Genomic DNA, 14,132 nt, shown 5'->3' with positions numbered 1-14,132 from the left:
AGTTTTCGCAACATTCTCCATTTGCTGTTTCCCTTTGCAGCCTCAGCCATTTCTGTTTCAGAGTCAGATCCTCACCATGGGCTCTGCCTTCAGCCGTGCAGATTCCATCTGTGCAAGCAGGCAGAGCTTGGGGTGAGGGGCAGAAGGAATCAGCCAATTCCTGCCCCAGGCCAGAAGAGCCAGGTACATTGTCCCCACTCTGCCCCGGCAGAGTTAATTTGCATTTCTAAAGCTCCTCCTGGGTGCCTGGAATGCAGCTTCTCTTCCAGTGCAGCCTTTAGCAGCTTCACAGCTGCCCCCCCCCACCAGCACATCCTGCTGCTTTTTTTTTTTTTCCCCTTCAAATCATGTATTTATGGTTTGTGAGTTAAAGGGTCACCTTTAATTCTCTTCTAGTTTTGCAAAATGCGGCCTAAAGAGGAATGTCGAAAAACCCAGGCTAAAATTTTTCTATCTCTTAGAGCAACACAAAAAAAGCCACAATAAAATTCCAAGGCGATTCAGTTTTTTCTACTTCTCCTCGAAGTAAAAACTCATTCTCACATCCCTAACCGAAACCTAACCGGCAATATAGAAGTAGGAATAATACAAAAAAATACTCTAATGCTCTAAACTTTGCGTTGAAATTGCAAGAAAAAGGAAAACTCCACCAATATGTTTCGTGTTAGAGTAAAGGCATTTCTTGATTCTGGCCAGGGTGTGCAACAGAAATCATTCCATCGCCACATGGCCCGGGTGTGCAGAGAAAATTGTTACATGACACGTGGATTTTACTCGATTTTTCCCTAAATTAATACAGTCTAAAGCAATCTAAATCCACTGGTTTAATGTTCTGTAGTTTCAAGTTGTGCAGATTTCTTTGCTTCTGCTGTTAATGAGGTGGGAAGTGCTGCATTTCCTTCTCAGCCTTTTGCAGACCAGGTGTCTGCAGCCCTGGCAGTGTCTGGGGTAGGTGTTGGTTGCTGTTTGCTGCTGGGGTTGATGTTTTGCTGCTGGGCGTTATCTTTGTGGGTATCTTTTGGGCCATTCCCAGTGTGTTGAGATGTTAAACTCATCTCCACTGAGTGGTGTAACATCCCTTAACAAAACCTTTAACATTTCTTTCCCCAGGGCCAAGGCAAAGCAAGCCTGAGTAGAGAAATGAAAGGTTAACAATGTTAAAGTCTATGAGCTGGTGTATTTTCCATCAATGCCATGGCAGGCAGGGCAGAGTGTGAGTGTAAGTGAGAGCCAGAGTGGAATTGTCCCGTGCTCTTGCCCAGCAGCTGTGGCAGGGCAGGCCCAGAGAGCGCTGAAGCTGCAGCAGTGGCAGCAAGGGCTGTCCCCGGGGGCTGGAGCTGCCAAAGGAGGGTGGCCAGGCCGAGGATTTCAGCAGAGGATGTGTGGGCAGGCCCAGGGCCTTGCCCTGCTGTGGAGCCCTGGCTGCTGCTGCGCTGCCTTCAGTGCAGGCTCAGTGGGGGCCTCCCATCCTCCTGCTGCAGGCGGGAAGTGCAAATCTCTGGGGCTGCAGAGACCTGGAGCCGAGGCTGAGGGGTCCCCCGTGCTCAGCTGTGCTGGCGGCTGTTTCTGGCCTCGGGGCCACTTGGCACGGGCCACGCCACTTGGCCACCAGTGGTGCTGCTCTGCACTCCTTAGGCAGGAGCCGATGTCCTGCTGGGATGTTGGCAACAGCAAAGTGCCAAGGCAGCTCTGTGCCAGCCCAGCTTCCTGGGGGAGAGATTGCACCAGAGACAGGATTCTGGCCACAGACTGCTTTAAATGTGCATCCCTTATCTCCACCCTGCACTAGGTGGAGAATTCCCAGGGTAAGGAATTCCCGAGATCAATTCCAAGGGGAAATGATTGAATATCTGCCCTGGGTCTGGCTCTTCTTCTTGCCCAAGCCAATGGCAAAAGCCATACCCATGGCATCTTGGTTTCTATCCCCAGCTTCCAAAGGTGTTTCTTTCCATCCCCTTTCATTCTTTGTACCCAGCCTGAGCTGTGGGGGTGCCAGGGGTTCTGGAGGTCCCATTGTATTCCTAAAGCTGCCATAACCCCCTGGAGGATCTTTCCTGTAAAATGAGCTCTGCTGTCTGAGTCTGTTGCTTCCACAATCCCTTTTCTATGAATTACTTCTTTTAGAGATACCTTAATAAGTGATCCAGTGGCTGCTGAGCAATCAGAATTGCTTTTGCCCCCTGTTAGGTGAGATGGTGTCACCAGAAGATATTGAAGCCTTCCTGCTCAGGGCATGTCAGTGCCAGGCTCTTACAAGCACACACAGCTGTGCCGGTTGAGCTGACCATAGGGGTAACCTGGGCTTTGTCTGATTCCCTTTCCTCAATTACTGCGTGTCTTGGAACTCTTTTCCCTTCTGCTGCCCTTGAAGAGCCATCCACAAAGACATTTTCTGCCTCAGGCCAGGCAATGTCTCCTGAATCTTGCCCAGGCTGGGTCTGGAGCTGTGTCACTTGAATGCAGTGCTGGGTTTCTTCCCAGCCCCTCTGGGGGCTGTTCAAACAGGAGGCTGGGTTAAACCCTTCCCCTGTCCTCAGTTCTGAATCCTCCTGTGCCACTGAACAAGTTTCACACTGTAATAACCGAGCGCTGCTCATCCATTGCGAGGCTCTTTTGGTTATCAGAGCTTGAACTTGATGGCAGACTGGAACAGTTGGAGATCCTGTTGTCGTCAGGTTTTGGGCCTCGGTTCCCGTTGAAGCTGTGGCTGCACAATTCTGCAGGCAATGAGGCCACTCTGGCCACTGGGTGAAACATGTTGGCCCAGGAATTCCTCTGGAATGGCCCTGTTGAACATTCACCTACAATTCCAATTTCTTTTCTGAGTCTGGAAAAGCCACAGCTGAGGCATCATTATTTTTGGTTGTTCATTTTCTCAGGTTTTGCTCTCTTTCTCCTGTCCATACCACAGCATGGAGGCTGTGTGGGGTTAAAAAGTCCAGACATTTGACACAAAGGTACAGCAGCAATAACCTTTGTATCACTTTTTACAATATTACAATGCCACCATCAAATTCCTTCCTAGTTAATAACAATCAGAGTAGGAAGAAAAGAAATCGGTTTATTTCAAACCTTTACAATGTTCCCCCCTTAGGTGTAAGATTCAGAGTGGATGGAGAGGCCCCTGTGTCCATCAGGAGATGCCTCCTCTGGATGCAGACCCAGCCTGGATGTTCTCCAGGGCTGCAGTGTGGTGGGTCCCCGGTGGGATGGGAGCTCAGAGAGCCCTGACAATCCATGTCCATGCAGGGGTGGACTCGCTCCTCCTGAGGGTGCTGCTGTCTGCTTGCAGTGTCCTTGTGGGCTGCAGCTGGAGCCCTGACTCCTTCCCAGGGGCTGTTTGGGTGGGCTCTGCCCTGGCCAGGAGGGCAATGCCTCTGCCAGGTGCTTGTGGCCGAGGCCGTCCCCTGGGTGCTGGGGCCCCCTTGGGCCCTGGGGTTGGTCCCTCAGGGGCTGTGGGAACTCTGCCATGGCCTTTGTCTTCAGCTTGGCCTTTTGCTCATCCCTCCTTGCCTTCAGCTGCTGTGCCTTTGTGCCCAAGTGCTGCAGGGCCTTCTTGTGCCACTCCTGCAGCCCCGGTCACTGCCTGTGGGTGCTCATCCTCTGAGAGCTGCTGAGCTTTCTGCAAAATCTTTCCTTTCTGCAGGGACCCAAGCCAAATCCTTAACAGAAAATCCTGATCCATCCATGTGCACTCTGCATTTCCCAGATGTTGCTTTGTTTTGCTCCTTGTGCTCAGGGCCCCCTGCACAGCCCGTGTGGCAGAGCCGGTGCCTGTCCTGCCGCAGTGTCCAAAGGCGGCCCCCCCGGCGGGCAGGGCCGGCAGCTCCCCGGGGCCGGGCAGCGGCCGGGGCGTCCCGCAGCCTCCTGGGGGCCGGGGGCCACTGCCGGCCCTGCCCGGGGCTGGTGGGCTCAGGCAGCGCCCGGCGCTGAGCCCCGGCTGCCCCACAGCCCCGGCCCGGCCCCGCAGCTCCCCACAGGCCCCCAGCCCTGCTCCCGGTCCCGCACCTCTGCGCCCGCTGCTGCCGCTGCCCACCACAGAGAAACCCCTGACATCCTGACCTCCTGCTTTTCCTCTCCTGGAAACTGGGAATTCAAAGTATCAGCTGGCAAATTGTCAGGATAAGACCCTGCTGAAAAACATCCCAATCCTGAGTATTTTTCTCTTCCTCCTCTTTGCCATCATCCTTTTTCTTACCACACACATTCCTCCTGCTGCTTCTTGCCTGAACCATATTGCTGCACACTCCCCTTCACCTGATCCCTTCCCAGCACACCAACACCATCCATCCCCTGTTGTCCAAATCCCTTCTCCACTTCCCTTATTGCCCCCTGGGTGTCCATGTCCTTAATTACCTCTGGAGGAATGTGCAAGCTACCTCAGCATTCTCCCAAGGGACCCTTCAGAGACATTTTGGGATCATCATCCCTTTGGCCAGGACCCCTCCCTGGCTTTCCCTTTTCTCCCCTCCATGGGTGCCCTGCCATGTTCACTCCCCAAAGATCCCAGGGCACTCACTGATGAGATTTTCAGTGCTCTTTCCCTGCTGACTCTTCACAGACCCCCCTGATGTGTCACTCGTCTGTCTCCTGGTCACTCCCGGGTCCCCAATCAGTCCCCGGTGCCGCTGCCAGCCAAGGGAGCCGATCACCCAAAGTGGGTGAGGCACCTTCAGCTGCACTCCCTGCCCGCCACCCCGACAGTGGAAGGAATTCGGGATGAGCCCCAGGGTGTGTGGAAAAATTGATATCACCAGAGGTTTCTGTCCACAAAGCAGACAGAGGAGTCCTGTGAAACTAATTTCATTTCTAAAAATGGGAGAGGCCATGCGACATTCCCCATGGGATCTCTCCAATTGTTGGAGGACACAGCCTCCCTTTAATCCTAATTCTCCTGGCCACATCTCCCTCTGCTTTCCGCATTGGCTGAAGTACTTGAGAGCTGCAGACTTCCTAATCCACCTACTACATACTCCCTTAATATGCTCCCTGCTTTTATATAGCAAATGATATTCATGGCTCTGTTAAGTCTTTGTTGTTCTTCTGGAAGTTCATGAATAGAGCAGGGCCTTGGCTGAGCAGCAGTCTGTGTCACCAATTAATAACATTTTCTGAAACCAATTCCTTCTCATGTCACTCCCTTGTTTACAGCTCCCTGGCCCTCTGAGCCTTCCCCAACTGGAGTCCCCCCCTCGGCCCCATCGCCCCCGCGAGGGGAATTTGGGGAGGTGGGAGTGGGGCAGCGCCAAGGCCGGGCCCCCCCGCGCTGTCCTGGCGGGAGCGGCTGCAGTGGGGACCGAGTGCGGGCGGGAGCGGCCGAGAGCCCAGCGCTGCCCCAGCCCGACCTGCCCCAGCTCCATCCCTGCCCCTCGCTGGGATGCTGTGGGTCTGGGGGGAAGAGGGAGCCGGCAGTGGGTGCTGGGCCTGGGGGCAGGAGGAGAAGGGAAGGAGAAGCAGGCTTGAGGAACAAAATGGTCAAACGATGCAGGTGGCAGGAGAGGGTGGGATTGTGCAGGAGAAGGAGGAATAGCAGGAGGAAGAGGAGTGTGAGGAAGAGTAGCGACACAGGAGGAGGAGGAGGAGCAGAAAGAGGAAGCAGCAGAAGGTTCCACCCCTCCCTGTATCTGCAGCCTCCCCCCAGCCCCAGGGCAGCAGGTGACTGTGGAGGGGGATCCAGGATTTTCACGGGATGCATCTTGGTGTTTCTGAGCTTTCGTGGGCTAAATGTTGGTGCTTTGGTTTTATGTGGCAGCTGAATCTTTATGCTTTGGGGGAGGTTTTTGCTGACTTGTGATGTTTGGGGAGTTTTTGATCTGTATCTTGAAGTTTGTGGGATTTTGGGGCTAAATCTTGGTGTTTTGGAGGTTCTTACAGACACAAGATTCTCAATGACTTCCTGAGATGAACTTGGGCAAGGAGGAACCTCGAGTCCAAAGTGCTCTCCTCTTGTTTTTTTCCCCAAACCAGGATTTTTCATTCCCTGGGCGTGTCTGGATGGAGGAGGAGGAAAAGCCCCGGAGATGCTGCAGGAGGAGGAGCTGCAAACCCAGCCCAGGGAGCTGCGGGGAGGAAAGAGCCCCCCTGAGCCAGGAAGGCGGGCGGAGATCCAGCCGGAGCTCGGAGCTGGTGGAGAAGTCTCATGGCAGGGAGAAGCCCCACAAGTGCTTGGAATGTGGGAAGGGTTTCAGTCGGAGCTACCACCTGATCGAGCACCAGAGGATCCACACTGGGGAGAGGCCCTACGAGTGTGGGGAGTGTGGGAAGAGGTTTCGGACCAGCTCCAATCTCCTCGTACATGAGCGGAGTCACACAGAGGAGAGGCCCTTCCGCTGCCCCGACTGCGGGAAGGGCTTCAACCGCAACTCCCACCTCACCGTGCACCGGCGCATCCACACCGGGGAGAGGCCCTACGAGTGTGGGAAGTGTGGGAAAAGCTTCAGACACAAGTCTGGCCTGATCAAGCACCAGGTGATCCACACTGGGGAGAGGCCGTACGAGTGCTTGGAATGTGGGAAGAGCTTTGGGTGGAGCTCAGACCTGAGAACACACCAGCGCATCCACACTGGGGAGAGGCCCTATGAGTGTCCCCAGTGTGGGAAGAGGTTTCGGACCAGCTCTGATCTCCTCGTACATGAGCGGAGTCACACAGAGGAGAGGCCCTTCCGCTGCCCCGACTGTGGGAAGGGATTCAACCGCAACTCCAGCCTCACCGTGCACCGGCGCATCCACGCCGGGGAGAGGCCCTACGAGTGTGGGGAGTGTGGGAAGAGCTTCTCCAGGAGCTCTCACTTGACCCGGCACCAACGGAGGCACCACTAAGGGAAGCCCTGTGAGTGCCTGGAGTGAGGGAAGAGCTTGGAGTGAGGGAAGAGAGTGAGGGAAGAGCTTGGAGTGAGGGAAGAGTGAGAGAAGAGCTTGGAGTGAGGGAAGAGAGTGAGGGAAGAGCTTGGAGTGAGGGAAGAGAGTGAGGGAAGAGCTTGGAGTGAGGGAAGAGTGAGAGAAGAGCTTGGAGTGAGGGAAGAGAGTGAGGGAAGAGCTTGGTGCGCTGCTCCAGCTCCATCCCCCATGGGAGGATCCGGGCTGGATGATCCCCAGTGACCCCCGTTGGGCAGAGCCCTGGTGCCCCCGTATGGGGAATAAAACAGAGAGTAAAGCAATGGAGCTGATAAAGGGGCCCGATATCTGAGGCCTGACTGAGCAGAAACTGTGGGAGACACAGACACAGTTGAAGTCTCCCTGGGCAAGAAGTGACCGAGCAACGTGGTGTGAGACTTTGTGATAAAATAATGTTACCAGGTGATGTCATGTCATGAAGAATGTGTAACCAATGGGAAATTGTACCAAAAACAGAGCCCTATATAAGCACCCTACAAGTAAATCCCTGTATAAACACCTGGTACACACAATAAAATTGGCTTTGGTCTAATCTCGGATGTCCCCGTCTCTCCCTGGTGGATAACCCTGTTGTGGGTGATCCCCGTTGGGTGGGGGAAGGTGTTGGAGGGATTTCTTTCCCTTCTCCTCGTGCTGCCGTGGTTTGGTTGGTAATAAATTCCCTCCTGTGCCCGGGCTGGGTCTGTTGTCCCCGTGCCGCTGCTCGGGGCGGGATCTCTCCCGTTCCTTCTCTGCACTCCCGGGCCTCTCCTCAGCCAATGAGAGAATGCGGTGGACACGAGTCAGCCAATCAGAGAGAGCGGCGCTGATGACTCACCAGTTGCCGGGCAGACCCGCAGCAGGCAGTGTTCCCCACCCGGACCCCGCCCTCCCTGCCCAGTGCCGGCCCCGCCGTGGGGTCCCCCCAAGTCCCTCCCCAGTGCCCCCATAAAGTGGGCTGGGTTTAACTGGGAAGCGTTACTGGGAACACTGGGAGCAGGCGGGCAGGGGCAGAGTGACAGCAGGGCTGGGGGTACACAGGACCCCCCCAAAATCAGCGTGGGGACGGAGTGGGGGATCCCGGCTGGGCCCGAGGCCACAGGGAAGCTCTGCGGCCGCCGGCGGCTCAGGAGATCTGTGGGCAGAGAAACAGGGGTGACACCGGGCTGGGGGCCCCGGGGGGAGCACCCACAGTCTTGGGGAGAGGGGACATGACCCCCGGGACCCCCGTTGACCCACTTGCACAGGTAGAAGCCGAGCCCCAGCATCAGGAAGACAAAGCCTAACTCGTAGTCCCTGATCCCCGGGTCTGCATCTTGCTGCTGGTGGCGTCCAGCGGCATCTCTGGGAGGCCTGCAGGCATCAGGACCCCCCAAAACCTCTCACTGACACCCCAAGCCTCTCCAAACACCCTCCTGATTGCTCCCAGTCCACCCAGGACCCCCTGAAACTTGCCCTGATCCCTTCCTCACCTCCCCAGGACCCACCAAAGCGTCTCCCATCCCTTTCAGAATCCCACAACCCCCTTCCAGTCTCCCCCCACCACCCCAGTACGCCTTAACCCTCCCCCAGTCCCTTCTCAGCCCCACCAGGACTCACCCAAACACCTCCCAGTCTCTTTCCAGCACAACCAACCTCATCCCAATCTCTGCTTTTCCATCCCCAATCTCCATCCAGCTCCTCCAGGCTCACTCTAGTCCCTCCCAGTCACACCCAGTACCCCCAAACTCCCTTCCAGTGCCCACCAGGACCCCCAGAACCTCATCCCACCAGCTTCTTCTCTGCTGAATTCCTAGAGGAAGACCAGGCCCAGCTACTACCAGACCTTCAGAGAAAACTCCACCCTTCTAGAGATCACCACTTCAGCAGCATTTCATCTGCCACTCCAGAAGGAGCAGCCACCATTTTAACTGGACTACTACCAACACCCTGACTCCTCAGGGTGTCAGGTTTCTGCCTCCATCACTAGTTTCATTTGTACTAATTACATTTGTTTTATTATTATTATTTTATTTAGTTTTTCTCCTAGTAAAGGACTGTTATTCCCATTCCCATATCTTTGCCTGAGAGCCTTTTGTTAAATTGTGGTAATTCGGAGGGACAGGGTTTACCTTTTCCATATCACAGGAGGCTTTTGCCTTCCTTCACAGACTCCTGTCTTTTCAAACCTAGACATGGGCCTTGTTTTGTCGAGAGTTCAGCTGAAGAATGGCTGCGCAGCAAGGGACATGAAAGAGTTAAGTTGATGAGAGTGTGAGAATACGTGACTTCTAGCGTGAAAACAACCTTGAGAAACAAATATCTCCTAACAACCTTGAGCATACAGGTGTCTTGTTAATAAAGAAGCAGTAACTGCAAGGCTTATCGCAAAGAGATATATGTGTTAATAGAAAGCTAACCAATCCTGAGCTTCGCTTTTGCAATATGTATGAGTTAATCAGTGCTTGTATTAAGAAACTGTAATCGACCCCAATAAACTGAGACTTGTTGATCATGACAGCATGAGGCTTGTCTCCCGCGACAATCTCACCAACATCTGGCGCCCGAACGGATGGGACCCCCCCGCCTGGATCTGTGAGACGTTTGTGTTGGGGTCGGGTCCCGCAGCTAGACGGACGGCGATTAAGCTCCACTACCTGGTGCCGCGCCCTGAGTGACCACAGCGGTGAGCTCAGCCGATACGTGCTGCCGAAGCCTGGAGGGGCTGCAACAGCGCTGACGTGAGTAATGGATAGGCAAGCAGCATAGAACCTTTTCACCTCCTTTCTCAGATGGAGGCAATTTAAAGGGCTTGATTTGGATAGGGATCTCCAGGCTTCCGTACAGCTTCTCTTTCATATTCTCTCAAAGAGAGCTGAAAAGGTTAAAGAAGCCGATTTGGAACAGTTGGTTCTGTGGGCAAGAAACAAAGGCAAGCTGCAAAAGCCTTCGCTGATTTTTAGTAAAATCAAATGGCAAGAGCTGGGGCAGCTGCTTTGGGACGCAGTGATAGAACGCGGAGGCGGGAGAGAAGCGGTGCTGGCCCCTCACCCCCCCGCAGCAGCGGCAGCGGCGGCGGCGAGCAACCCAGCGCGTCATGTCAATTGTAGCAGAAACAAGCGATCACAAAGCAAGATACAAAGGCAAGAAAAAGTTACAGAAAGCCCTTCCTCGTCCCTTGTGGAACGGGTTGACAGAACTAAGGCAACGGGCTGTGGCGGAGAGCAGCAGGGTGAGACGGTGAGCACCGGCCAGCCACCCGGGCAGACCGCAGAAGCGGCAGCGCGAAGTGGCAGCGCGGAGCGGCGGGCGCGGGGCCAGGCAGAGCGGGGCCAGGCAGAGCGGGGCCGGGCAGAGCGGGGCCGGGCAGAGCGCGGCCGGGCAGAGCGGGGCCGGCCAGCACCGAGCCTGAGGCGGCCCCGGGGCGGAGCGGACTTCAGCGGAGAGACAGAAGGTTCCTTGTTGCTGAGCAACAGCGTGAGGAGGGAGATGGGCGTTCCCGGGGGCTCGGCCGCGCTGGAGTCGGAGCAGGCGGGGCGCGGCCGCATCAGGGGCATCTCCTCTCCCATCCCCACAGTGACGCAGCAAGGACGGGAGCGAGACGGCGCCGCCCCCCTCATCTCCCCGCAGCACCCAGCAATGGCGGCGGAGACGCTGCACAGCCTGGTTGCCACGGCAACAACAACCCCGAGAGCAGCAATGCCACCGATGGCGAGATGGCAACACTACAGCAAAAATTTCAACAGCATTTTTCCAATTCCTTGCAAAAGTCAGAAGACGGAATGAAAAAGTATAGCAGTACCGAGTGTTTTCCAGGATACCAATAAGGATGGACATTATGCAAATCAATGTTATTTCAAATACGATATAGATGAAAATCACTGTAAAAGACAGAAATGTTGATAATGATTTAATTGCCAAAAATGTCTCTGAAAACAAAGATTTGAGAAAAGTCAGTCAGATGGAATGTTGGCATTGAGTTCACAATTTCTGGTTTTGAGTTTTTATAGATAATAAGATAAATGATGATTGTCAAGTTTTGTAGGTAATGATAAGTAGTGATTGTTACTAATGTTATATGAATGCTTTGAAAAGATTGTCTTAAACTATTTTAAACATTTCTTGTTGATAAGTTGATCATATAATGTAAGTTGTCTGATTTTTGTGATAAGAATTATTATTGAGATGTTAAGGTATTGAGGTGTTGTTTTAATATTTACAGTCAGTTTTCATATGTTTTATTGTCTTTTTAGGTGATTGATTACAAGATGTGTTTTTTCAGGATCCTGTGTTTTTGACTTTTTAATTACTCATGTGATTTTTTTTTTCTTCAATCTTCTATGCAGCTGCAATTTATCTTCTTTTACAAATTTATAGTCCAAGTTTTGGTTCAAGATTTCAGACTTCAAATTTTTAGATTTCTGAAGAAAAAGTTTGTTGTATTTAGAGAATTTTTGTCTTGAAAGAAATTTTAGACAGGTTCAATTATTTGATGGTTTGATAAATTTTTAATAATAACTGTTATTTCTAAGACTTTTGTTTTAAACATATCCTCCAATTAGAGTTCGAGCTCTGGCCAAGCTCTGGCTCTACGTGGATGGTGTCATTGACCCAGGTGTTTCCTGCATCAAAAAGTATTCAAGTCCTTTTGGCTTGACAATTTGACCATATAGAACAGCTGAGCCTCAAAGGGAGTTTTGGAGAGACATGATCCGGACATGTTTTATCCAAATCTTTGTTGTTTTAAGGTTTTTCAGCTGCTGCAGACTCTGGGATGACAATTTGATAGTGTAGCACTTGGTAACTGTGATTTTATATGTAATATTAATTGTGTATTATCTGATTGATTTTTATTTGTTGTTAGTTTCTTTACTATATGCATTGTTTTGTTCTTAATGTTTTTCATGTTTATAACAAAAATGTTGATATCTCCATTTCTTCATGCAAGTTTTAAGGAACAGAATTAAGAGAGGACCCTCCAGTCCCTGTGGGGGTGTTGGGTTTGTTTGTGTTTTAACAGGTGCAGAATCTAGATGGATTTCAGTGAAGAATGTGGAACTTATCAATCACAAGGATTGACCCTAATCTCCCCCTGCATCTTACAATTTAGAATACTGCAGAAAAGTAATCAAGTATAAAGAAACAGTAACTGCAAGGCTTATCGCAAAGAAATATATGTGTTAATAGAAAGGTAACCAATCCTGAGCTGAGCTTCTGCAATATGTATGAACTAATTAGTGCTTGTATAAAGAAACTGTAATCGACTCCAATAAACTGAAAACTTGTTGACCATGATAATCATGAACTTGTTTTCCCGTGACGTTCTCACCCAACAGTGGTCCTTGGAGGGATTTGGGGATCTATAGGGGCTATTGGGGGTCCTTTCTGTGCCTCCTGACCTGACAGGAGCTTCTCTAATAAACTTTGCCTAAAGCTCCCAGTCTGCCCATGACAGGAGCCACTGTGAGTGCCTGTGACATCCCGGCTCTTTGGCAGCCTGGGGACACTTAGAAAGTCCCCATGAAACCCCTCTGAGGGCCTGTCAAAATATCTGAACCTTAATATGCAAACTGTCAGCTCTTAACTGAAAGGTTGATGGTCCAAGCCCAGCCAGGGATGCCATTTATGTCAGAATCTGTGGTATTTAAATGATCCCAAAATTGAGAAATTCGCTGTCTTTGAGCCCCTCTGCCAAAGAAGAAGCCATAATTCATCTGTGCTGGTATTCAAGGTTGTTTATTCTTGCTTATCTATAACATGTTCTGTCTGACCTGCAGTAGGCCTTTCTTGCGGGGCAGCGTGCAGGGCTCTGCCCCTCAGTGGGAAGTTACAAACATTATATACCAGAAACTACCTGTGCTATATTTACAATAATGTGCCAATACCTACCACCTGTGTTGAATAATGTGTCCCCAGTCTAAACCAACAGAAAAATGCCAACACTACAGTGAAACCTGAAAGGCATGAAGAAGATGAAAAAGGACAGGACACACACGATTTCCTCCATCTTGCCTCCTTTGAACCCCTTATCTAGAATCCTAAAATTCTACTTTTGCACCCGTGTCACACTAATTATTACTCATATCAAACACTCAGAGTGTGTAATTCATCCTGTAAGATTGAAAACACTTTTCCATGGACAGAGATCACAGACAGTGTCTCTTAGGGCTCTGTACAGGGGGGTTCCTGACCCCCTTGCCAGGGTCCCAGGCCTTCCAGGGCAGCCAGAGGGATGCCCTGGATTACCACAGCAAACCTCATCAGGACCCATTGCTATAGTCAGTTTCCATGGCAACCATCACCAGCCCCTGTTGCTATGGTCAGTTTCCATGGGTACCATCACCAGCCCCTGTTGCTATGGTCAGTTTCCATGGCAACCATCCCCAGCCCCTGTTGCTATGGTCATTTTCCATGGCAACCTTCCCCAGCCCCTGTTGCTATGGTCAGTCCCTGGGCAGCTCCATGGAGACCCCATGCCAGGGGTGGTTGCCATGGACACCAGCTCAGGCCTGCAGCCAGAGCCCGTTTCCATGGCAACCATTGGCACTCCCATCCCCAGACCCATGGGATCCCAGAAACACAGAACTGGCTGAGCTGGGAGGGACCCATCAGTATCCTCGAGTCCAACTGCTGGCCCTGCACAGGGCACCCCAACACTGCCAGCCTGGGCCTGGCAGCGCTGTCCAAACGCTGCTGGAGCTCAGAGAGCCCTGGAGCTGTGACCCTTCCCTGGGGAGCCTGGGCAGTGCCCCAGCAGCCTCTGGGCAAAAACCTTTCCCTGAGATCCAACCTAAGCCTGCCCTGACTCAGCTGCAGCCGCTCCCTGCACTCCTGTCCCTGGGCACCAGAGTGAAGAGGTTCCCTCAGCCCCAGCCAGGGACCCGCTCCCAAGGCTGCTGCCATGGCCACCAGGGCTGGCACCAGCTGGGATGCTCGGTTTCCACAGGCCGGGATTCAGGAATGGGATTTCCCAGCTTCCTGCTCTCACTAAAACCGTGCTGGCTCTCGTTGCCCTCCCACCTTCCACTGAAGGAAAAAAGGGAAAGATCCCAGGCTGGGATAAGAACAATTTACTGGGAACAGCAACGAGATGAGGAACAAGCAGGACTAGAAAAAAATTGACAACAGAAGGGATAAGAAAAACTATTTACAGGGGAAATTACATCACCATCAATTCTACCTTCCTGGCCACATGTCTCCTCCTGCCTGGAAAGGACAACCTTCTCAGGGAGAGAGAGAGAGAGAGAGTCCCTTTCCTGCCCCTGGCAATGACCTGAGGT

At 52.3% G+C, this 14,132-nt stretch overlaps 2 protein-coding genes across 2 annotated transcripts in view; one reads left to right on the top strand and one right to left on the bottom strand.

Annotated features, from left to right (window-relative positions):
• Nucleotides 1–6,819, top strand: part of LOC140681465 (uncharacterized) — a 32,033-nt gene extending 25,214 nt beyond the window's left edge. The window contains exon 4 of the mRNA XM_072921297.1: nucleotides 6,237–6,819. Within this exon, the coding sequence (XP_072777398.1) occupies nucleotides 6,237–6,819 (583 nt within the window). The remainder of the gene's footprint in view (nucleotides 1–6,236) is intronic.
• Nucleotides 1–14,132, bottom strand: part of LOC140681477 (uncharacterized) — a 472,703-nt gene that overhangs the window by 81,323 nt on the left and 377,248 nt on the right.

This window comes from Taeniopygia guttata, chromosome 36 (genome assembly GCF_048771995.1).
Source record: "Taeniopygia guttata chromosome 36, bTaeGut7.mat, whole genome shotgun sequence".
Taxonomy (NCBI): Eukaryota; Metazoa; Chordata; class Aves; order Passeriformes; family Estrildidae; genus Taeniopygia; species Taeniopygia guttata.
The sequence above is the reverse complement of the archived record's forward strand: the minus strand, read 5'-3'. Positions and strand labels throughout refer to the sequence as shown.